The sequence below is a fragment of the Heterocephalus glaber genome, unplaced genomic scaffold, assembly GCF_053883595.1.
Source record: "Heterocephalus glaber isolate CG9 unplaced genomic scaffold, H.glaber_assembly_v1.0 deba00001465, whole genome shotgun sequence".
Classification (NCBI taxonomy): Eukaryota; Metazoa; Chordata; class Mammalia; order Rodentia; family Bathyergidae; genus Heterocephalus; species Heterocephalus glaber.
In genome coordinates this window covers 11,972,588-11,999,212 of record NW_028258312.1, presented here as the reverse complement: position 1 = coordinate 11,999,212, position 26,625 = coordinate 11,972,588, and the positions used below count along the sequence as shown (strand labels likewise).

General features: G+C 36.0%; 1 protein-coding gene across 7 annotated transcripts in view; it reads left to right on the top strand.

The window, feature by feature from the left end:
- Positions 1-26,625, top strand: part of Pam (peptidylglycine alpha-amidating monooxygenase) — a 326,641-nt gene that overhangs the window by 271,210 nt on the left and 28,806 nt on the right. For 5 of the 7 annotated variants that reach the window (XM_021255825.2, XM_087180702.1, XM_021255821.2 and 2 more), the window contains exons 15-16: positions 1,508-1,831; positions 18,868-18,997. In XM_021255825.2, coding sequence (XP_021111484.1) covers positions 1,508-1,831; positions 18,868-18,997 — 454 coding nt within the window. The remainder of the gene's footprint in view (positions 1-1,507; positions 1,832-18,867; positions 18,998-26,625) is intronic. The other 2 variants (XM_087180704.1, XM_087180703.1) reach the window with 1 other exon arrangement.

Below are 26,625 nucleotides of genomic sequence, written 5' to 3'. Positions count from 1 at the left end.
GTATGTAAATTGTGTTTTTCTATCTCATTCTTGAAATAATCTTGTGTTTTATTCTCTATATAAGATGTCTCAAGGTATGAACATGTTAAACTGTTTATTCTCAGGGGACAGAAGAATTTGGGGAAAATAGATTAATTTTTCTTCTGAGAGATAGAATGCCACTGTGGCCTAGCCAATTTGGTAGAATTAAAATTTGTTTTGTTGTTAGTACGAGATCAGTCCTATTACCTGGTAATTATTTCCTAATTGAAGATTTCACCTGGGATAAGCTGATTTCACAGGCAAGAATAGAAAACCTACTTTGAATCACTAAGCCAACACAATTTGTAAACATGACAGAATCTCTCAGCATCGTTTTGGAAAGATGTCATATCCTTCTCCCACCAGGCTCTTGATCCTATATTCATCAACAGAATGTATCATACCTAAACCAGCTAACATTTTCATTTCCTAATAGCCGTGAATGAAGGTTTTATACATGTTATCTGATGGTGCTATAAATGTAATTAAAATGTAGGCAGCAAGAGTCTGTAGCCAGAAGTATTTTCTTCATTAGCAGCAGTTAGAATGGATGAGAAAAGGAGGAATTAGGGATTCCCATGAGAGTGCTAGTTTCCCATTCACACAATTGATAAAAAAGAATTTAAAGCCATAGATGTCAGTGATGAGGATTAAAATGCTTCTTGAATTTTATGTAGATGTATTGTATCTGTGATCATATTTTATAAATAATTTGCTTTCATGGAGTTGGATTATTATATCCAAGTTCACACTTTAACATACAGAGGGCATCAAATTCATTTTGTGAAGAGTCATTCTAATGGTCTGAGTTTGCCAAAATCTTCCATGTTTCAAACTGATTTAAAAGTAGTCTTTGCTCACCAAATTATTCTCCTGGAATTTGTGTTTAAAAGGAACAACTGGAATTATTTGTAGCAGCACTACTAACAAAATAATGAGACTTTGACTTCTCGATTGCCAAAAGAATGGATAGCTAATAGATGTATTATGTTTCATAGGATTGCCCTAAAACTATATATGTAAATTCATACACTCTCATAGGTTTTAAAAAACAACTTCAAAGAGTTTGCCTGTGAAGATAGATTTTCTCTAACTCTAACATAGCTGTTATTTTATTTTAAAAATCTGATAAACTCTCAACTTCCATATCAGTTTAACTATGTTGTGAAAGCCATTTGTTGAAATGTTCCATGCAATCGCACATGCATTATTTTGTTTCTACTAATATGAAAATGGCCATAATATATGGACTCATGAAATAAGGGAAATAAATATAAGGTATGTAAAATGAAAAGTAAGGGTATATTATTCTCCCACTGTTCTGGGAAATTTTCTTTACTTTTCTTTCTCCTATGTTTGAACGTCTGAAAGCAACACTGTCTCTCACTGTGAAGAGTCAAGAGATGATGTATTTAAGGCACCAAATTTTATAAATTTTGTGATTTTATCAACCCTCCACCTCTTTATCTCTTCTCTTTTTCTACAGGTGATTTCTATTCACTACTTTCCAAGCTGCTAGGAGAAAGGGAAGATGTTGTTCATGTGCACAAATATAACCCTACAGAAAAGGCAGAATCAGAGTCAGACCTGGTAGCTGAGATTGCAAACGTAGTCCAGAAAAAGGATCTTGGTCGATCTGATGCCAGAGAGGGTGCAGAACATGAGGAGAGGGGCAATACTATTCTTGTCAGAGACAGAATTCACAAATTCCACAGACTAGAATCTACTTTAAGGCCCGCAGAGAGCAAAGTTTTCTCATTACAGCAGCCCCTGCCTGGTGAAGGCATCTGGGAACCAGAACACACAGGAGGTGCGTTTAGGTTTTTGGTTTTTGGTTTTTGATTTTTTTTGGTTTTTGGTTTTTGGTTTTTAAGGAATTAAATGTTAAATGCTATAATCCTCAAGAGCAAAATCTGAAGGGAATAAAAATTAATGGGTGAAAAAAATCATCAATGAAAGCATTGGAGAAAGCATTACTCAGATTTGGGTTATCAAACACCACTTTTGCTTGAGAATTTTTTTATTTGTGCTTTAAGCCAACATTAATAAATTCAGTGTCTGTTTGATAGGTGAATGAGAACTACCAGGACCCAACATACATGAGTCATTTGGGAAAGGGTAGCATATGAAGTTCTGAGAAAAAAGTCAACATTTTCCATTTTACTCAGTGGGAAGTAATTTAAAATTTAAAAACTTGACATGTAAATCCCAGTATACACAATGTTTATATCTTTTTTAAAAGGTAATTAAATTCCTCTCAAAGGAATCTCATACTTCCAACATTCTAGCCCAACTGACTTATAAAATGTAATTGTTTTATGACTTTGATTTCTTAAATTCTATTATCAACTGCTGTCTTGATTGGAAGTTGAGTATTTTTTTGAAGGGACCTCCAGTGAGTCAATAACTATCAAATTTATCTTTATTTCTAACCAGAATTGGCTTCCATAATAAGTGGACAATACCTTATTCCCTTCAGGTTTCTGTACCAGCAAGCTATAGATGACTTGTCTTTGTCTTTAATTGTGTTGTGGCCTCTGTGATATTGATTGTGTTTCGTGTTACTTGCTAATGTGGAAAGCCAGATAATACAGCATGTGGAGATAATCTCCAAAAAAAGTAACAGATACGCGTGCATGGCAGCTGGCCATGCTTGGGCTGCAACGGCACAGGCTGCTAGCTTGATGTTTTCAAATTCAGCTTTGCAGGAAGCCATAAATTATTCAACACCCAGCTGATTTTTATTTATAACTGAAAAAAATTAGCATGCAGCGCCTTTTGCTCACACAGAAGTTTCAAGCATTATCCACTGGGACTGGCTTAATGTTCCCTATGAGATGTTAACTGGAACCTCGACTTTTGTTTCACATTTAAACAGAATCATTTCTGCTCTATCCCATTCTAAATTTGTCTAACAATATTATGTTTCTCAAGAAGTGGTCCCCGGAACCCTTGGCCTAAGAATCACCTCATGTCTTTTAAGAAAAATTTAGACTTTTGAATCCTATCGAAGAAAAACTAAATTTGCCTCTCTGAATAGAGTTCCTAGAAATGTACAGTTTACCATTCTCCTGTCCCTTTCATAAAGACCCTGGAGTGCCTGTCTGAACCTCTCTGCTAAGGAGAGTGAATCAGAACTCAAACAACATAGAAATATGAAAGACAAGAGGGCTTTCCTCATGAGAATACAATTCTATTCAAGTAGGATATGTTAGAGTTGCAGCATGCTTTATTCCATGGCTTGTCTTTGTTACTCTTGGATTTGAATTGATATCACGATCATTTATAACCATCATAAATATCAATGTAAAAATCAGAGTTTGGCATAAGGCATTATGTTCCTGAAACCTACCTAGTTTTTCTAAGAAAGAAGTGATTAAATTATAGAAAATACATTTACTTTGCCAAATATCATACCTTCCAAGATAGTCACATGACAGTGCTGTTTGGGAAGTTGCCTTTCATGTTCGGTATGTGGTTGGATGTCATTGAACTTAATAAATCATGAGTTGCACACAGCACAAATCCTCGTTATAGAAAGAAAATGTACATGTATTTCCTTTCTGAAATGATTTATTTTAACATTGTTTCACTTTTTTAATTCCTAAACTTTTAAAAACTGAAATGCAAGATAGCAAAGCTCATATTGGTAATCTGCTTCCAAAAACTTTTTTCCTAAGTGTCTTTCATGTTTGCTATTATACAATATTCTAGTTTATTTGATGCTGTGTCGTTCCTTTCAGTAAGCCAGAGGAAGCCTTGTTCTTAGGAAGCTTCCATTTTACAAAAAGAAAAAAATTAGAAACTTATCTACATACATATTATTAGCCTAATTCATGTGTATTCCTCAGGATATATATAAGGAGAAAAAGTTTGATGGCTAATCGTCTATTGATTCTTTCATGCCCTTTCTTTACTCCAGGCAAAGCTGAGAATGGGCCCTAACGGTCTGAGGGAATTGTCTTTTTAAATGCCTAATTGCTAGAAGACATTGTATTAGCTGCAAAGAAGAAAGTAACTTTTTATATGAGATTTTTTTACTGAAACAAAAATGTCAGCCCATTGTGTTAATATTGTACTCCATAGTCATTTCAAATCTCTTTGAGACATATTTCCAATTTTCAAAAGAAATTGAAGCCAAAGTAAGTTAACCTATTTAAATGAAGTAACAGAGTCTGGATTTAAACTTTGGATTTTATAACTTCAAATGTGCATCTTCTAGCTCCTTGTGTTTCAGTACAGTTGTGCTCAGTCAAAGAGGGGTTGATCTGATCTCCCAGTTCAGAAATAGATCTGGACCCTCACAGCTTAGAAGCTGGTGGCTTTCACTCAGAACCATGTTCTTATGTCCCCAGTTCTTGGTATCAGTACAAACGCAAAGAGAGGTGTTTTCATCAACAGTACTTTCAACCTCATTGAACTGCACTTATGTTGGAACTACAATAGTGTGATACATCCCATCCAATTTATTTGAGGGCTCAGTGGTGCAGTTAATGGATGAGGTCAAAAATCTGGGTGTGACTCTGTGTAGTCGGCCCAGGAATACATGAAGGTTTCAAAAACTCAGTCATTTTATAGACCTTTAGTTTGATCAAGATTCCACTTGGACCCAAACCCTGGCATGAATCTTTCAAGTGAGTTCTCCACCTCATTAAGACTTGAGTGTCAGTGTGGTATTACGTAGTATAATGAGCTCAAAAGAATGACATCTTCCAGCTTTGCATACCCAAAAGAGTCCCTCGCATTCTTCAGAACAAGATGGTCATGTATTATGTTTTCATTGCATTTCTAAGAGTACAAATATCTGCACACACAATGTAGCATCCCCCAAGCAGTTCTGCATTTGGCCAAAATAAAATTTTGGGAACCACTTCATGGATGTGATATAATATAACAAATGACTGCCAGGTTTTAAATCCCAGCTATACCATTTACTCTGTGGTTGTTTGGCACATTTTTAAAAATTATTATTATTATTATTATTATTATTATTATCATTATCATTATTATTATCATCATCATTATTTTAAGTTTTACTTTAATTTTTTAGTCTATCACCTGAGGATTATAACAGCACAATTCTCATAGCGTTGAAATGAGGATTAGATGCAATTACACATGAATAGTTTTGGGGATTTTTTTGGTACTGGGGATCGAACTCGAGACCTTGCTTGCAAGGCAGGCTTTGGAACCACTGAGCTAAATCCCCAGCCCCCATGAATAGTATTTTGAAAAGTGTTTGGCACATAGAAAGCATTTAATAAATGTTTGACACTAATAATAATTGTAATTATTATTGTTATCTTAATGTCATGTTGGATTGAGATTCTGAAAAATTAAATGCCAGTGTATAAATAATAATTACTTTTATCTTAAGCAGCATTTATGACAGAGAATTTTCTTGCAATATGTAGGAAAGCTGCAAAATTTCACACTTTATTAAATTGAGAAAGTGTTTGGCAGTGTTCTATCATAATGAGAGCTTGTAGCTCTTCAAATCTCTGACACTGACCTACCTGGATGTTGGCAAGTGATATATGATACACAGTGTGAAGATATTCAACTTGGTAAACTAAGAAGTAAATGTACTCCTTTTTGTGTTTAAAATAACTTATTCAATATCATTAGTAATTTAGTATCGATACTGAGATAGCATTAATACAGTGGAAATAAAATATAAGCTGTCCTTTACTAGCTGCCTTCTTGAACCTAGGCTTATTGAAAAATCAATGAAAAATTACAAATAGCTATTTTAGCTGGCAGATTTTATTGCACTACTATGTACTAGCATATGGAAGACTGATTCAGCATATATTGCAAACCTCTGTATGTCATAAAATATTTGCATTTGTGACACTTCTGATTAGATAAGAGGACTCATAAGGTCTTTAATTATGATAAGTGATACATTGAATTTTTCATTAATTCTTAGATCAACTTATACTTAATTTTAGAGTCTCCTCCTATGACATATTTCCGCCATATACTTACCTCTCATCAAGTCTTAAAGATTCCCAGAGTAAAATAAGGCAGTCCATTGGCTGAATTTTCATCTCTAGAAGAGAAGAGAATAATAGCAAGAACAATTAAATAGCATATGCCTGGATTTTCATCTCTAGAGAAGAGATTAATAAAAATAAACAAATAGGGTCGGGGATTTAGCTCAGTGGTTTTGCCGCCTGCTGCGCAAGTGCAAGGACCCGAGTTCAACCCCTGGTACCAAATAAATAAATAAATAAATAAATAAATAAATAAATAAAGTAAATAGCACATACTTTGAACCAAGCTAAATGTTTTAGATGCATTAATTCATTTAACTCTCACAAAAACCCTATTTACAAATCCATGTTACAGAAGGAGACACTGAGCCATATTAACACATATCCAAAGTGCCACATCCCAGGGAACCAAGATACAAAGCCAGACAAGCTTGTTCTCGAGTCTTGATTTTTTAATCCCTTTTTATTCTGTATCTCACATATAAACTAGACAGGTAGATAGGAATATTAATCTCCTGTCACCCAATCATCTCTGTTTACAACTGTAACAACTACATGCATTGCTCATTCTTTCTCAATGAGTATCCAATTTGACCAGTATGAAAATCCCAACTGGGTATGGTGGTGCATGTCTGTAATCCCAGCCCTTCAGAGGTTGAGGCAGGAGGATCACCTGAGTTCGAGGATGACCTGGATTACATAGTGAGTTCAAGGCCAGCCTGAATTACACAGAGACCCTGTCTAAAAAAAGCAAACAAAAAAAGGAAAATAAAGAAAATCCCATTTGCAATCAAAGAAACTTAATTTTGCTAGTCCTTTTAAGCCCCTAGTCATATTTTACCTCTCTTTCTCACTTCTCTTCCATTAAATGAAACATTATAATTAATTCTTGTTTCCTTTCTGACTTTGGTATAAATATTTCTCCTGTAGTTTTAACTAATTATAGTTATTGCTGGCACTTGTGATGAATAACATTCCCTGACCAAAATAAAGCATCTTTCCCTGGAATGAAATTTTTCAAGTGAAAAAAAGCAACCACCAGATTTTGGTTGTGTTGAAATGTTCTAGTGATTTTATCTGGCTCTTTATCCTTAATATTAAATTAAATGTAAAGAGCCTTGTTACAGAAAACTTAAGTCAAAACAGTGGGTTTGAAATTGTATTTTTTCAACTTTGCCTAGCTCTTTTGCTCCATGTGCAACACAGATAAATGAATGGCCTTTAAAATGCTTATTAATAACTTCACATGAAAGCAGCATTGATCATGATTACTAATGTTAACATTAATCTCTTTCTTGGAAAGGTATATAATTCTTTTAGTGATTTATTGATATAATTTTAGTAGTAATGTTTAATTTTTTCTAGCAGTAATACTTTTTTCTAAATATATGGCAGTCTGAGTCTATGCCTTTATCTTTATTTATAATGAATGCAAAGATTCTTCATAGCATAATATAGTTTATTTGTTATAAAAGGTGGTAAATGTCACTTAGAAATGTACCATTTTAAAATCTCAAGAGGTCTTTTTTCCACACTTTTTCATGATCCTTCACAAATCACAATGAATTGGTACCAACCAGGATCAGGATCAATAGCTCACTACCTAATTCTATACATATATATGTATGTATATATCATACACATACTATTTTTAAGTATCATTTCCTCTAATATATTCTCAAATTCTGACTTTTAAAAATAAAGTCAAGCTTGAAATGACCCTTTATTCACCATCTCAGTTTATAGTGGCTCATATTTAATCAAGGATGGCTGCCCAAGGTCATGCGTGAGAAGCTTGTATTTAATTTTCAGGCTAAAACTAGAAATCTACAGCATTAACTAGTCGTTTTGAGTCTTTTTTTAAATAAAGATTAAGAGGAGTTTGAACTAAACTTTTTAACTTCTTCATTACTTGAAATGTTAAGTTAAATGTAGAACCCGATTATATATTATCATACAATTTCTTTAGTAAAATATGGAAATTTTCCTTAATAGGGGATTAGAAAATAAACACCTTGCTATTGGGGTCTGAAGACTGGCTCATTGCACAAGTTTCCTTCCTGAAAAATGATGAAATGACAGGGAATGACTTCAGTATGAGCTGGCATTCTGTTATTCTTGTGTAGTGACAAGCAGGGTTGGGAAGAAGAATCAGTATTAATTCCATCTCCATAAACCACTGTCCTAAATGACTGTCTTCATACCTGACCATTTAATCTTAAAAGGAGTAACTTTCAACTGCCTACTGAAGAAAAAAATGGAGACATGAAGCAAAAGCATCAGTTACCTGAGCCAAGATTCTCAGGGAGAGAATATGAGCCCAGTCTTCTTTTAGTATTCTAGAATTACTGGTTAAAATAGAAAAATACATCTTGAAAGTTTTCAGGTCTTAACAAAATAATATTTTCTTACCATTAACTTTATTGGTACATTTTAGGTATACAGTACACTTACATTCATCATTGGGATCCTGTACCTTTACATGATGCATCTTCGTTCTTATTTTTTCCCCATTCCCCTGCCCTCCGTTCACCCGCTCCACCTTTCCCTATTTACAAACACTTTGTTTCCATTTTTTTCCTTTTCTCATATTTTTTTCTTTTCCCTTCTTTCCTTTCCCCTATCCCTCCCACTTCCCATACTCCTTTAGATGTTTTCTTCCTATTTCACAATTTCAATTATACATGTTGATCCTTACTTACACTTTTAGTTTTTCAAACCAGAGAAATTTCTGTATTTACATATGTGTATCCTATTTCAAATTATCAATTATTCGTTTTAACCCATTTTAATCATTTAATCATTGTAATCCTTTCAGTGTCTCACACCTGAGAAACTATTCGGTATTTACACGTGTGTACTATTTATTTCACTGAAGACTATGGCCTCAATATGCATCCATTGAGCTATAAACGTCTCTAGTTTCTCATTCTTTATGGCTGAGTAATACTCCATTTTATACAAAAAAACCCACATCTTCTTTATCCAGTTTCCAGTTGATGGGCACTTGGGCTGTTTCCAAGCTTTAGCTATTACAAACTGTGCAGCAATAAACATGGGTACACATGTATCTCTGTGGTATGATTCTTTTAATTCTTTTGGGAAAATATCCAGCAGGGGAATAGCTGGGTGAAATGGGACCTCCAGCCCTAGTTCTTTGAGGTATCTCCACACTGATTTCCATAGTGGTTGCACCAGTCTGCACTCCCACCAACAAACGAGAAGGGTTCCTTTCTCTCAACACCCCTGCCTGCATTTGTTACTGGTTGATTTCTTGATAGCAGCCATTCTTTCTAGGGTGAGGTGGAATCTCAGTGTTGTTTTCATCTGCATCTCTCAAATGACAAGTGATGTTGAACTTTTTTTCATATGTTTATTTGCTGCTTTTACTTCTTTGTCTGAGAAATGTCTGTTCATTTCAGATGCCCGTTTTTGAATTGGGTCTTTGAATTTGGGGGGATCTTATTTTTTTCAGTTCTTTATATATTCTAGGTAGTAGTAGCCTTTGTCTGAGTTACAGCTGCTAAAAAATTTTTCCCACATTGTAGGTTTTCTGTTAGCTCTGTTGGTGGTTTCTCTTGCAGTGCAGAAGCTTTTTAATAAGATGAAATCCCAGTTCTTGATTCTTTCTGCTAGTTCCCATGCTACTGAGATTTTGTTCATAAAGTCTTTTCCTATGCCAGTATCTTCAAGAGTTCTACCTAACTTATCTTCCAGCAAGTTTAGTGTTTTTGTCTTAATATTTAGATCTTTAATCCACTTTGATCTTAGTTTAGTGCATGGTGATAGATATAGGTCTAGTTTTAATCTCTGACAGGTTGAAATCCAGTTTTTCCAACACCATATATTACAAAAGGCTATCTTTCCTCCAATGAGGGTGGTTGGCTCCTTTGTCAAAGATGAGGTGGCTGAGTATGTCTGAAGTTGTTTCTGCATCTTCTAATCTATTCCACTGATCCTTGGGTCTGTTTCTTTGCCAGTACCATGCTGTTTTTATCACAGTAGCTTTGTAGTATAGCTTCAAGTTGGGTTTTATGATACCCCCAGCCATGTCTCTGTTGCCCAGAATTGCTTTTATATTCTAGGTCTCTTCTGGTTCCAAATGAATTTTTGGATTGTTTTCTCTAGTTCTTTGAAGTATATTGTGGGAATCTCAATTGGCATTGCATTAAATCTATATAGCAGTTTTGGAAGTATGGCCATTTTCATGATATTGATTCTTCCTACCCAGGAACAAGGGATGTCTTTCCATTTTCTTATATCCTCCTGGATCTCCTTTTTCAGGGTGCTATAGTTTTCAGTGTAGAGGTCTTTTGCTTCCTTTATTAGATTGATTCCTAGATATTTCTTTTTTTGGATGCTGTTGTAAAAGGAATTGTTTCCCTAATTTCTCTCTCAATGAGTCTGCTATTTGTGTATAAGAAGGCTATTGTTTTTAGAGTGTTGACCTTATATCCAGCTACTCTACTGAATCTGTCAATTAAGTCTAGAAGTCTTTTGGTAGAGTTTTTTGGGCTTCTATGTAAAGTATCATATCATCAGCAAATAATGAGAGTTTAAGTGCTTCCTTTCCTATCTTTATTCCTTTTATTTCTTTCTCTTTTCTAATTGCTGTGGCTAATGTTCCCAGAACTATATTGAACAGGAGTGATGATAGTGGGCATCCTAGTCTTATTCCTGATTTTAGTGTGAAAGTTTTCAGTTTTTGACCATTTAGTATGATGTTGGCTGTTGGTTTTTCATAGATGGCCTTATTGAGATAAAGACCTTCTATTCCAATTTTCTGCAGGGGTTTTTTTTTTTATCATGAATGGGTGTTGGATTTTGTCACATGCCGTTTTTGCATCTATTGAGATGATCATATGGTTTTTGTCCTTGACTCTGTTAATATAGTGTATTACATTTATTGATTTATGAATATTGAACCATCCTTGCATCCCTTGGATAAATCCAACTTGGTCAGGGTGTATGATCTTCTTGATGGCACTCTGTATTCTGTTTGCCAGTATCTTGTTGAGGATTTTTGCATCTATGTTCATTAGGGAGATTGGCCTGTAGTTCTCTTTTTGGGTTGGGTCTTTCCCTGGTTTTGGAATCAAAGTCACACTTGCTTCCAGGAATGAGTTTGGAAGTCTTGCTTCCCTTTCAATTTCCTTGATGAGTTTAAAGAGTAATGGCATTAGTTCTTCTTTAAATGTCTTGTAGAATTCAGCAGTGAAGCCATCAGGACCTAGGCTTTTCTTTGTTGGTAAATTTTTTATTACATTTTCAATTTCACTCATTGTAATTGGGGTGTTTAGAATTTCTATATCTTCTTCATTTAACTTTGGCAAATTGTATGTATCTAGGAATCTGTCCATTTCTTCTGTGTTTTCCATTTTAGTAGAGTAGAGGTTCTCGAAGTAGGTATTGATGATACTCTGGATTTCTGCTTGTTCTGTTGTGACTTCCCCTTTTTTGTTCTTAATTGCATGGATTTGAGTCTTTTCTTTCCTTTTTTTGATAAGGTTGGCTAAAGGTTAATCGATTTTATTTATTCTTTCAAAACACCAACTCTTTCGTTCATTAATTTTTTGTATCGTTCTCTTAGTCTCTATTGCATTGATTTCTGCTCTGATCTTTATAATTTCCTCTCTTGTGCAGGCTTTGGGTTTGTTATGCTCTTCTTTTTCTAGGAGTTTGAGGTTCTGCATTAGGTTATTTATCTGAGTTCTCTCTGTTTTCCTAATATGGGCATTCATTGCTATGAATTTCCTGTGTAGAACTGCTTTTATTGTGTCCCACAGATTCCTATATGTTGAACTGGCATTATCATTTGCTTGTAGAAACTGTCTTAATTTCTTCTTTAATTTCCTCTGTGACCCATTGGTTGTTCAGGAGGGTGTTATTCAATTTCCAGGTGTTTGTGGGAGTTTTGCAGTTTCTCGTGTTATTGATCTCCAATTTTATTGCACTATGGTCTGATAATATACAGGGGGTAATTTCAGTTCTTTTACATTGACTTAGACATGTCCTGTGAGGTAGCTTGTGGTCTGTTTTGGAGAATGACCCACGTGCAGCTGAAAAGAATGTGTATTCTGATTTTGTGGGTTGCAACACTCTGTAAATATCTATTAAGTCCATTTGTTCAATAGCTTGGTTCAGTTCTAAAATTTCGTTGTTAATTTTTTGTCTAGATGATGTGTCTATTTGTGATAGTTGGGTATTAAGGTCCCCCATGACAACTGTATTAGTGCTTCTTTGGTTTTTCATGTCCATTAATATTTGTTTTGTATAGTTGGGGACATTCGTATTTGGTGCATTTATATTTATGATTGTCATCTCTTCCTCTTGGATTGTTCCCTTCACAAGGATGTAATGACCATCTTTGTTTCTCTTAATTAGTTTTGATTTGAAATCTACTTTATCTGCAAATAAGATTGCTACCCTGCTTTTTCCTGTGTTCCTGTCATGTAGAAAGCCATTTTCCATCCTTTTACTTTCAGTCTATGAATTTCTTTTTGAGTTAGGTGTGTTTCTTCTATACACCATATTGCTGGATTTTGCTTCTTAATCCATTCTGTCAGTCTATTTCTTTTGATTGGTGAATTGAGGCCATTAACATTGATGGTTATAATTGATAGATACTGACTCATGCTTGTCACGATGTTTTACTTTTGTTGACTCTTTTATTTCATATTTTTCCCCCTTTCCCTTTAGTTTCTTACATTGCCTGGTGGTTTCCCTCTGTTGGGCCTCATGGAATTGTGACCTTCATTGTCTTTTTCTAGGATATTGTTTAGAATTGTTTGGAGTGCTGGTTCTGTGTTCATGAAATTTCTCAGGTGTTCTTTGTTGTGGAAGTATCTAATTTCCCCATCAATTTTGAGAGATAATTTTGCCGGATACAACAGTCTAGGTTAGAAGTTATTTTCTTTTAGGGCTTGAAATACTTAATTCCAGGCTCTCCTTACCTTAAAGGTTTGTGTTGAGAAGTTTGCTGTGATTTTGATGGGCTTTCCTTTGTAGGTGATTTGTTTCTTTTCTCTGCTTGTAGGATTTTGTTGTTCTGTTGGGTTTTTGGGATCTTGAGTATTATATGTCTAGGTGTAGATTTTTTTGATCGTGATGAGTTGGAGTTCTATATGCCTCAGTTATCTGTATGTCCAACTTTCTACCTCTGTCTGGGAAGTTTTCTACTATTACTTCTGTGAACAGGTTTTTTTAATGTCAATTGTACTCTCTCCTGTTTTTTGGTGGACTCCTGTCAGTCTTATGTTATTCTTCTTTGCATCATCTAGCAACTGCTGGATTGATTTCTCGTGGTCCCTTAGTATTATGAAGAAATCTCCATTTTCATGGTCATTGACCACAATCCTGTCTTGTATATCTGGTATTCTATCTTCACAGTCCCTTAATCTGCTGTGCATACTTTCAATGGAGTTTTTAATCTCCTGGATATCTGTTTGAATCTATTTCATGGATTCCATTTCTTTCTTATGCTGGTGATAATGGTTTCCATTTCTTTCTTATGCTGGGCATTCATGGCTTCCAGCATGTTTCTGAGCTCATCTATTTTTTTTTATCAGTTTCTGTTCTAGAGCCTCTAATCATGTCTTTCACTTTGCTCACCATCTCTGTAGTTATCTGGGAGATTATTTCTGCTTTGAATTTTTCTAGAGCCTCATTCATGTGTTTTGTTACTTCCTGTGCTATCAGTTCAGGGTGTCCAGGCGGTTGATTATCAGACTTTTGCACCTCATTTCCCCCCAGAAATTGCCTTTTGTGGGGTGGAAGTCTGGGTTTGTGACTTGCTTTAATGCCTTCTCTTTTTTTTTTTCTTTTGTACTGTCCTTGGTTTATTTCCTGGGTTGATATTATGAAGTTTATTGTAAGTATCTTTGTTGATGTATTTAAAACTCGTATGGAATGATTGCTTCTCAGAGGTGTCTACCAGATATATAGCTGGTCTTTTGGTTTTGAGTCTCTAATGACTCTGAGGCTATCTCATTTTCATTATACCAGGAAGGAAAACTGTTTAGATCAATCACAACATCTTAGCCCAAGTGATACAATCAGCAACACCATAGCATCAAATACCCCTTAGAGAATGACAATTTGTGGTAGTTATTAATCTATCACCTCTAAAAAATAAAAGGCCTCCTTCAAGGTGTGTCTCTGCTGTCACAATAGACAACGTGGGCAGCAGTGTGCAGTTATAAGTCAATGAGTCTCAGTAAGCTAGTCCCAGACCCATGAGATTCAGGCAGAGTTTTGGTTGCAAGTCCCAAGTTGAGCCCCCTGTCCTGCAGGGTTGCACTCTGCAAGTTTCTACTGCAGGTTCCAGCTGCTTTTCCCCTGAAGAAAGTCCAGTTTCCGATGGGAGCTGATGATCCCTCCAACTTTCCAATCATGGTTGTCTGGTGTGCCTTTATTGCAGAGATTCCCTTCACTTTTCCAGTGAGCTTGTTTTCATCAGGGAGCCTGAGACAGGCACTCTCTCTGTTGTTCACTTCTGGCACTCAGGACAATGGCTTTTATGTCTCCCTGTGCCTCTGCAGTGTGTAACCAAGTAGCTGCACAGCGAAAAGGCCAGAGTCCAGGAGGGAGTGTTGTTGGAGGTGCCTGCGTGGCCCAGCCATCAGCTGGTGGGCCTGCCGGGGGCGGGGGGGATCCTCTTTACCCTGTCCTGGTGACGGGTGGCAAGCCTGTCCTGGTGGCTGGCTTGGTGTATGATCTTCTTGATGACCCTCTGTATTCTCTTTGCCAGTAGTTTATTGAGTACTTTTGCATCTATGTTCATTAGGGAGATTGGCCTCTTTTTTGTTTGGTCTTTCCCTGGTTTTGAAATCAAAGTAACACTTTCTTCCAGGAATGTATTTGGAAGCATTGCTTCCCTTTCAATTTCATTGAAAAGTTTAAAATGTAGAGACAATATTTCTTCTCTCAATGTCTTGTGAATTAAGCAGTGAAGCCATGAGGACCTGTGCTTTTCTTTGTTGGTAAATTTTTAATTACGTTTTCAATTTTACGGGTTGTAATTGTGGTGTTTAGAATTTTTAGGTCTTCTTCGTTCAACTTGGGTAATTCATGTGTATCTAGGAATCTGTCCATTTCTTGTGTGTTTTCCATTTTATTAGAGTACAGTTTCTCAAAGTAGGTATTGATGATCCTCTGGATTTCTGCTGGGTCTGTTGTGACTTCACCTTTTTCATTCCTAATTGCATGGATTTGAGCCTTTTCTTTCCTTTTTTGATAAGGTTGGCTAAGGATTTATCAATTTTATTTCTTCTTTTGAAAAACCATTGATTCATTGATTTTTTGTATCGTTCCCTTAGTCTCCATTGCATTGATTTCTTCTCTGATCGTTATAATTTCCTCCCTTGTACAAGCTTTGGGTTTGTCTTGCTCTCCTTTTTCTAGGAGTTTAAGATTCAGTATTAGGTTGTTTTTTGTGCTCACTCTTAACAAAATAATCTTAATAAATGTAAAGATATTTTTATTAAATAAAATTAAAAATAACAACAATTTTTGAATTTGGTACTGCAAAATCCAGGTTGCCCTTCATGTAGATTTTATACATTTCTTTATACAACATCTTTACTATATTGAAAATTTACCAAAAGTATATATTTCAATAAATATGTTCTAGATATTCACACTGCTTTCTCTTCTTGAAAAAGTTCTAACCAAATAGAATTCTTATATGTAACAAACAACTATTTTTAAAATTAGTTAAAGTGGGGTTTTTACAGATTTTGAAGTACTTAACCAGGCTGGGAGCATTCACTGTGAAGTTTACACAATATTTCCAGTATTTTATGAAGTGCATGTTGATCAACAATCATAGTGATGAACAATGCAATTTTTGGACATTGCATGTTTTCTTTCAGAATTAATATCTCTGCAATTTCACATGCTTTTAATTCCTTAGTTCACCTGTTGGTGAACCACTGAATAGAAACTTTCCATGGGCCATGATATGTCTATTTTCCTAAATGAGAGTAATTAGCTCATTTGCATTTTTATTGAGGATTCTCACAGTATCTTCAGCACTGTCCTAGAGGTAAAAAGGAGTAGTATAAAGGAATTATAAGCCTATAAGGGTGTGTAAATGTTGGTTGACAATGTAAAGGGCACTGTAGTTTAGAGTTTGGTCAGGCCCTAGGTGACTTGGTGACAGAACAATGACAAAATGTGACCTCTGCCCTCAAGGAATTCTGTGTAGTGGTAGGGGTGCTGGGCTCTGGGGATCTGATGAGAGCAGTTAAGTATCTATATTGTCTTGGGCTTTGAGATTCACTGGAAGTCCACCCAGAAGTTTCGGGAGTTGGTAAGTGAGTGCGGAAAGATGACTACTAAACAAACAAGCTGTAACTAAGATGAGGATGGATGAAATACAACCTAAGAATCAAGCAACTTTAAAGTATTTTAAAAATTTTTTCTTTGCAAAATCACTTATCCATCTTTTGATCCATCTAGGCATCGGCAGTTCTAAAGCTCACACCTTATCTCTAGAGCTAACTTGCCCCCCCACCCATGTCACCTCCTGCTTGAACCTTTAGTGGCTCCTGGTTTTGTGTAGGAGCAATTTGCCACCCATTTTCCTCTTTTGTCAAGCAAGCATGATAGATGATGGATGCTATTCATCTGAGAGTGCCATTCACATCCGATGCTCTACCCAGGGTTATTTGCAAAATCAGCTGTGCCAGCTGTAACTCAGACCCCTCCTCTTTAACTCAGGAAAGCATTTCACAATACACACATGAGTGAGAAATGACATCCCCATGTGCACCAATATATTTCAAAAGTAAATTATCCCCTGACTTTGAGCTTTACTGCTACTCATAAAATATGCCATCAAATTAATCATAGTATAGGCAAAGACACCACAGCTAAAAACTAAGTTTCATTCTTCAATCCAGACTCCTTTTCCTGGTACACAACACAAAACATTTTCTTGTCTGAGTTCAAAGCTGATCTTAGGGTTGGCTTATCCTGTCCCCCTCAACCCCCACCCCCCCCAAACACCTGACACACAAAATTCATCTCCAGATTTCTAAACATTCTGCAGTATAAACATCCTCTCTTTGTTCTTTCTGACCAGAATATTCTCTGCCCACTGCTACACTTAGTGGGCCCACTTCCCCTTACCTTGAACTACAGTCACAACTGTGGGCTCCTCTGGGAGAGCTTCTGAGTAAATTTACACCCAGCACTATCCCAGCTCAAAACCTCACTAAGGATTATGGGCCCACTTCTGTGTTTCCACACTGTTTCATGTCATAAGTTTTTGGTTACTCTTTTTGCTTGTTAGGTTCTATCCTTTTTGTTTCTTACTAAGGATGGAACCCAGAGCCTTCACACTGAGCCACATCTCCAGGCCTGTTTTTGTGTTTTATATGAGATAGGGTGTTGCTAGGTCACCAAATTGCCCAGGCATGTAAACTTGCATTCCTCTCACCTCAGCCTCCCAGAGTGCTGAGATTACAGGCATGGATCACCACACCCAGTCCCTATTTCTTTTTGATTGTATCTATTATATTATTCTTCTTATTCTTCATAGCCAAAAGGCATGTTTTATTGCTCTGTCCTCCCAAATTCAAGCATAGTACCCTGTAGAAAAAAGGATGTATTTGTGAAAGATGCCTCAGCAAAGATTGTTGACAGAACTGGCCTAGGATTCCTGTTGGTTTTGCTGTTTTGCTCATTTATATTGTGGGAAAAAAATTAAATGTGCAGAGGTAAAAATGTTTGGAGTAAAAAGGTACTTTTCCCTCTCCGTAACTGACAGAATTATTTTTCAGTACTGATTCCTGAATTGGCAGCCTTTGAAATTATCAGGAACCAATCATGCAAACCCTATGCTTCTCTTTGATGCACCAGTCTTAATGCCTGTCTGAGGATATCACTGCATGCTGCCACATCCCTCAGAGAGTGGGAAGGAGAAACAAGGCTGGAATTGCTCTTTTTCTGCTTCTCAGCATTTCCATTGAAGCATTTAAGAGGGAAAGAAATATTGACATTGTTACAGTAGCTTTCATAGTTATCTTCAAAATTATGTATCCTCAATTAGTATGGTACTCCATACACTATACCTGTTTATTCATGAGCATGTTCAGAAAAGAGAATAACAGAAATGAACTTAGATATTCTGTGAGGACAAATACATGCTGATCAGAAATTAGAATAATTTGGGACTCATTCAATCAGTCTCTGTCATATTTTCTTTCTCTCATGTTTGGAAAAAATGAAGTATAGACAAAGCGTATATTTTTATAGAAACACTGGAGCTAGGTGAAATGAGATCAGTATCATGTATAGTTTCTTGTACAAGGGACAATCAGTGAATAGTTTATTATGAAAACTGTCATCTATTGAAGAAAATCAAGACTACTCAGGACAGTGTGGAAGGAACGAATGAAGGATGGTTGAGAGAGATTCATGGAGACACGTGCCTTTTGCTCATTCTTACTTTTTATTTGTAGCATTTAAATGGATTATATTCAAATGAAGCCACTTATGTTGCCATATTTTCCAAAGTTATTAATTTACAATAAGAATCTTCTCAAGAAGGTGGCAGTGTCATATTGGCTCTCATGATTTAAGCACTTGCTGGTTTTATAGGCATCTTATCAACAGGAAAAGTAACCAGACAGTCTTAAGACAAGTTCACAGTAACTCATTCCATAAGAGTGAGAAGCTACTTGGCATGTGCATGTGATATATTTTATGGAGAGCATGGCTTGATTTTATTTAAAAACTTCTCTGCATCCAGTGACTTAGCACATGAGCGTCTTATACTCACTGTGAATCTCTGTGAGTTTGTCTTTTGTTTTCACACTAAATGTATGGATCTATCTTTTAGATTTCCATGTAGAAGAGGCACTGGACTGGCCTGGAGTGTACCTGTTACCAGGCCAAGTTTCTGGCGTTGCTCTGGACCCCAATAACAACCTGGTGATTTTTCACAGAGCTGACCATGTCTGGGATGGAAAGTAAGTAATTTTTTGTTCAAAGCATAAAAATGATAATATTGTCCATAAATTTTCACTAAATTAAAAATACTGGTGAGAGAACTATTAAGTTTCTTTTGTTCTATGTTTTTTGGTTCTTTGGCACTATGCAAAAACTGCTGATATCCTTCTTTATGTGATAGCCAGTGATAACTGTTCCCAGGATTTATTATGAAGTAGTGATATGCTCAGTGATGATACCCTAATTCTGAAGTACTAAGTCAGTGTTAGCTTTCTGTGGCTGTGACAAAATACCTGGGAAAAACAACTTAAAGGAGAAAAAGACTTGTTTTCGCTCATGACTTCAGAGGTTTCAACCCATGGTCACTTGACTCCATGATTCTAGCCGTGGAGAGGCAGCAATCATGGTGGGGAGGGTGGGGTGGAGCAGAGCTGCTCGGAGCAGCCAGGAAGCACAGAGAGGGAGGGAGGGAAGGAAGTAGGGAGGGAGTGAGAGAGAGAGAGAAGGAGAGAGAAGGGGCCTGAGACAAAATATATCCTTCCTAGCCATATCCCTAGAGACCTGCTCCATCTGATTAGGCTCCACCTCCCAATGAGTCCATTTACCTAGAATCCCAGCAATGGATTACTCCACCTATGAGGTTAGAGCCCTCAGGACCAAATCAACTTCCCAGCAGCCTCTCAGCTGGCAACCAAGGCCCCAACTCATGGTCTTTGGGAGACATCTCAGATCCAAACCACAGTATCTTTGATTATTTCTTTCTTTCTCTCTCTTTCTCAGTGCCCTCCTTCAAGAACTACTTTTACATGTATGTCTTACATATTCTCATCATTTGGCATATTTGTGATGATTTTTATGAGAAAAACATACTCATTTTCTTAATAACGTATGTCAGTGGTGAGGAACCTACAATGTGTGTGTTATTGTGCTTTTCTTTTAAGACAAAAGGTGTTAATACAGAGTTGTTTTTTTCCTAAACTAAAACTTCAGTATTCAGGTTTAATTGCAGTGTTGGCAATTTGCCGATAAATAAGTGGGCTTTGGGTTGCAGCTTGGCACATGGTCTCTAAAAGGTTCGCCATCCCTGATGTATGTGACAATTAATAGAGAAGAAGACATGCACTTTACCACAAAGTAGTCTCACGGACTAGTTTATGGAAAGAGGCATTAACAATCTGCAGTTCCGCCTACTTCCATTTTGCTCTCTTCCGCTTACTGCTTAAAATTACCTTCTCTTCCTAACAGGAAAGATATTAAAATGAGTTCATTCAGTGGTTGTTGAAACATTTCAAGACTTCAAAGAGAGCGATCGTAATCACAGTCAGCTAAGAAAGGTTACTGGCTGGCCTACTATAGTAACGCTCTTGGCTGTTTTCCTGCTCTGGGTGCAGAATGCCTAAGGCCAATCAATGGGCTCTTCCTCTGTCTACAGGACAGTGGCAATGACCTTCTGGCTGGAGCAGTTTGGATACAAATAGTACCTTGGCCTTCACACTTTCATATACATTAATTTGATTGCTCAAATTTGCTCTTTTTACGAGCATCAAAGACTTAAAAATACTATTAGGACTAAGGTCTGCTGTCTCTGCTCCTTCCTCTGGATTTGTCTTTCTAACCTGTCCCGTCTTTCACCACCTTCTTAGTGGAGTTTTATAAAAATGTCTAAAAGGTATTGAGTGTTTACTGTGGGTCCATCAGTGTTCTAAATGTTTATATAAATTATCTACCAGGCAGTGTTATCACCATTATCAGTCAATTTTACAGATGAAAAAACAAATATTTTGCCCAGTATCACATTAGCAGGTGGGAAAGCCAGGTTTCAGGTTCTTTACGTCTCAGTCCATAGGTGATGTACTTAACTGCTTAAGAACACTACCTTTAGGATTGTAAGCACATCGATGTGATTGTATTTTTAAATTTGCTCCAAAATTTAACAGGTCATTTTAATTCTCCTGAGAAATGAATATCCATTTATTCATTTCTTTTAGTACAAGTTTACACATGAAGGTAAAATTTTAAATATCATTAGGTCTTTCATACATGCAACTGTAGGGCCTATACATGTAGCAACTACATGTATAGTTCATTTGTGTTTTCTCCATTTTGAGAGATGTTGATCAAATTCACTCTGTTACATATATGTACATATATGTAGTTTTCTTTGTGCAGTCGAAGATGGTATTCAGTTGATCTTTCAAAATAAATTGGTAGCTTGTTACTGCTTTAATTGCCCTTTAGTTGTCAAACTTGCAAGTTGAATCTGAGTAAGATATCACTCCGGAGTTCAAAGCAAACAATCGAATTCAGCATTCCCATTTATACATCCCTGGTACATCATCTTAGTTGTTATTGAACATCTAATGGTATTTTAACAAGTGCTTTTAAAAGGAACCTATTACTATTCATTGTAGCTTGTTCTTCATTTTAATGATATTGCTACATTTTCTGCATGGGTTTCTGGCCACATTTTATCAGACAAGAAAATTACAGCATCATTTTCTCCGATTGATACTGTTTCAGCTGGTTAAATCTAAACTGGACAAAGTCCAAGTTTCTATTCCAATGTGATACTCATTTCAAGTAAACAGCAGAGCCTGGAATAGTTCACTAGAAAAAAGGGATCAGTAAAGGCCGGCTTGGGGTAGGAGATGACACAGAACTGTGAGCCACAAGAGCATTTTCTGTGGTTTGTATGGCAGTCCCAGCTGAACGACTGCGTTTTTCCTGGCATGTAGCTTTCAGTATCTTGTGGACATAGATTCTGGTTTTATTGCCAAAGCCCTGATATGTTTCCCTGCTAAATAGCATCAACCAACCATTGCTGTTGAAAATGTAAAACTTCAGAGAAAACTGCTGATTTTACTCATTGACTCTGTTTCTTCTTTATCCTTCGTGTTTATCTCTCAGATATAAAAGTATTCCTTATCTCCCTTTCCCTCTCCTTTTCTGGTATTGTCTGTTGGCCTGTAGCTGCCTTTGCAATTTTGGTTTTAAGGAAAGTCTTTTCTAGCCTTCAGATCTCTTCTTTCCAACTCTCTGCTTCATTATTCATGAAGAGAATTAGAAGTAGATTACTCTGTGGTCATTTTTAAAGGAAAACATATTATTAATTGTTCAAAGAAAAGATTACATTTGTCTCCGTTCTTTGAATGGTCATCATGCATGACCATCCTTCATTTATATATTCATGGTTCATGAACTTAATTTGTTGTACAATTTTGGAAAAGAGGCCCGCATTTGTGTTTGTGTGGGAAAGATGGCTGCAGTCATGTTTGTCACTCCACATAGAGTTTACAAAAAAAAGCAAAATTTTGTCAAATGCTTTTGTTTATGAACCAAATTATTCTCCAACAAAAGCGTTTGTGAACTGAGGTACCACTTATAGGCCACAATATATAAATTAGACAGATTACATAATTTTTCTTCCCCATTAAAAGTCCAAGGACTGTGCAAAGAAAAAGATAGCACCTTTCTCTTTAATTTATGATGTACTGATGAGATACAATAGAAATGAAAGATGAGGTGGAAATCCCACACTTGGTGCTACTCTCTGGATAGAGATATGATAATTTTCCTCATAATCTTTCTCATTCTAGTTCTCAATTTCACAAAATAGTTTAAGTTCCATAAAGCAAGGTCTTGATATAAATCACAACTAAGCTCTCTCTAACCCACACTTCTCAGGAAATGCTCATTTTTTATGTATCAAATAGTGCTTGAAGTTAATCATAGTGCCTAATTACTATTCATTACCCAAATCTCCTTTGATAGCATTGCATCAATTGTCTTTATAAATACAGTCACTCTTCATTATTACCTGTACCTGATAGACTGATCTTCTTCTTAACCATAGTAAATGAGCATGGCAACTAAAATAATATTAATAATAATAAATCACAACCTCTGAAAAATGATTATCACTTCTTTTCTCAATCTGATTTCCATTTTCCTTTTGTACACCCCTTCAATATGACTACTGTAAGAATTTCCTTCTAGCAGAAATAGGAAATGCCTATTGCAAGCAGGGACTAATGAAACTTTAAAGAGGCTCTTGTCTGTCCTGATGTTAGGGCAGCATGGCAGCTAAACCTCTTTAATCTGTAAATGCCTCCTGGCAGGAGCTGGATAACTCTTCTCTCAGTAACAGCTGTTCCTGAGTTTCTGTCTTAAAATCACCACCAGAATCCAAGCCTTGCTTCTTGGTCTTCCTTTCATGAATCTCAGCTACGGTTGGGTCTCACGGAGCAGAACTCATATCACATACCCACTTAATTAAACTCTAAGTCTTGCCCCTAATTGTTAGGTGCCTTATATCATTTGTCATTTCTTCATGTGGAGTTGGAAGGTACCTTGGAAGTTGTTATCACTTTTGATTCTTTCTGTGACCAGTGGGAGGGAAAACCCAAGGCAAACTAGCTTAGGAAAAAATGAAATTCATTACTTTGAATAAATGAAAACTTTGATCGATAGTCTCCCAAACAACATCACCAAGATCAGTTTTTCAATTCATTTTCTCCTGGTTGCTCTGATTCCAGGCCTGACTAAGCTGTCCTTCCTTTCTCTTGAAGGTTCAGAATCATCTTATCACACTAATTTCACAAAAGATATGATCTATAATCCCTGATACTTCAACAGAAAATTCTTAGGTTGAGTCTTCATAGCTGTCCACAGAGAAACTTGTTGCATAATGCACACATCTTTCTACTGCATCTTCAATAGATAGTCTGTGCTTGAATATTTTCAGTGCCAAGCAATTCCTTAGATATGGACATGCTATCTAGTTATTAGACCCATCTAGATGTTATAAAGTCTTAATTGTGTTAAACTCAAATCTGGGTCCACTCTCATGACAGTGGTTCAGAATAGATTTCCTCTCATTTTTCCATTATCAGTTATTTGCATTTTTGAAGACTTATCTTCTGTAGACTGAACATTCCTCATGTCCTTTATTGGTCTTCGTGACGTGATTACTTTCATCTAAAGGCACTTTAGTGTCTCAGGACTTCACTGTATTTGATCTAAAAGTGTCCACAAGGGGCAGGGATCGGGGATTTAGCTCAGTGGTTCCACCATCTGCCTCGCAAGCACAAGGACCCGAGTTCGATCCCCGGTACCAAAAAGAAAAAAAAAAAGAAGAAAAGTGTCCACAATATTTCATATGTTGTTTCTGATCAGTAATGTAATTACTTTATAGATATCTATTAGTATAAAAGGATTGTGCTCATTTTTTTAGCAGTTATATCAGTGTGTTGCCTTATGTTGAATTTATAATACACAAAATCTTCAAATATATTTCATGAGATTATGTGAAAATTTTTAGTGGAAATTTATATTCATGCAGTATTTTTAAGATATTGAAGTTAAGACTTTATGTTTCATTTTATTGATTTAGCATTTTTTTAAATTTCCAGATATCATTTTAATCTGAATTAACAGAGAATGAGCTGTCCTTCTATCCTTGTATTAGGTCTGTTTGATAAGCATGCCTTTCATATATTTATCAATGTTGTGTATAAAATGGGAATAGTTGAAATGTTGGCTTTGCAAGTTTTATTGATAAGAAATTTGTGTTCTTCTTGGAATCCTTCAGATAGCTCACAAACTATTTTTTCTTCAATGTTTTGTAGAATTTTGCCTACATCTGTTGTTTTAGAAATCTATATTCTTCCTAACCTAAAAAAAATCAGTTCAAGATTTGCCTCACCAATTTTCTAGAGTCTCGGCTAAGAAATCTGTTTAGAATTCTGCCTCTACATATGTGATATTTTCATAACTTGAGATTTAATTGAGCCTGCAATATAGAAGTCAAAGTGACTGAATGGTACCTACTATCTTCATATGAGAAAGAAAACTGAGTCCAATAAAAATCGTATATTGCACTCTTCCTTCTCATATTACCTTGTCACACCATGTTTAATGTATTTCCTCCAGTTTGTGCCACTTTCTTTAATTCTTGTTTATCTGACTACTGTTCCGTGTCTTCTACTTATGTGCATTGAATTTGAATCAGGAAGATTCTCCCGTCTAATGAGGTCAGTACTAGTAAGAGAAAAACTACACTTTTTAAAGACAAGAAACCTAGATTTCAATCTTGCTTATGGTCTCCTAGCTTTGAGACTTACATCAAGACATGTAAATTCCTTGATTTTGTTTCTTTGTCTAAATGAAAGCTTTAACAATTGTCTCACATTATAGAGTAACAAAGTCCACTTCTTTGTTAAATGACTTGTGCCTTGTGGTCTTAGTCACTGAAAAGAATCTGGGGTCCTAGGCCGTGTATCTAGTTGTTTGCTCTCTTCATCCTATTTGGGGTGCCTGTAGGTCTAGGTCCAACAGGACCCTAATCACTCATGCTGGCTTGGTCAGTCCTATTTTCCTCATCCTGGGGATTTTATTTATTTTTTTTTTGCAATGTGTATGTGTACTCAGAAGTAAGTGTTTTAAACATAATATTAAATTATAATCCCATTTAGAATGACTGCCTTTTGTATACTATGTTTTTGCTTTCCTAACATTGAAGCTACACTTTCATTTATTTTCACACTTGAAAACCTATGGCTCTTTCTTTAGCTTCCTAATTTATATAATTAAGACATTATATTTCACTTCTTTCTTCAGTTCTTATTATTTATTTTGCATTCCCTTAATTTTGATTGATGGCACCAAAGTTTATTTTCTCCTTAGTCTAGCTCTTTTTTGTGTGTATGAATATAGCAAAGCATTTCTCCTCAGCCTTATCTAAACTGTTTGATTAGCTGCTAATGTGTGAAATCATTAATGGGGAATTCAAACTACTGAAATAAAGACCTGGTGAATTCCAGTCCATAGGCCTCAGTTCAGTCTTTTCAGCTGAGTGCTCTTTCAGAGAAGCAAATAAAACTCATCAGTGCTCCAGGCACTGTGTGAAATGTGCAGGGTATTATTATATCCTGTAAAAAGTTAAATGTGGTTGAAATAAAGACCTCTCTGCAGCTTATAATGTGGGGTAGCGGCTTTAGAACACTAAATAAGCAGTTTGCTATAGCAACAGTGTATCCAGTTCTATAATCTGACTTCCATTTGTGAACTGTTCAAGAGTTACCTTTCTTTATACTACTTTATTTGGCAGGTTTGATATGTGTGTGCTCATGCACCTGTGTTTGTGTGTGTGTGTGTGTGTGTGTGTGTGTGTATGTGTGTGTGTGATTTTCTCATTTAAGGAAAAATGTCTATGTCTTTTATATTTGCCCTATGTGGCACCAGGGACCAGTTGTTAGTTCCATAAAACTCCTGCCACACAAAATGAAAGGATTAGGGCCAAATGATGAATCAATCGAGTGACCAAATATCCCTTGATGCTGCCAGTTTAAACATATAGGCATCTGTTAAAGGGCATCACAAAGATTTTAAATGACAGGACCAGGCCTATGGAGTTGTGGTTAATTCCTTTAAAGTTACATCCTTCCTAAGAATTCTGGGGGTTTTTTTCTTATCTTTTATTTATGTTGCTAAAGTGAGTTAATACATTTAAATATGTTTTTGTTTTGTTATATTACACTTCTTTTATGTCATTTTTTTCTTTGTTTTTAGGGAATGTAACTATATGGATAGATTCTAATCAATACATCAAAACTTGTTTACTCATTGAGAACCTTAGTAGATTCAGGGG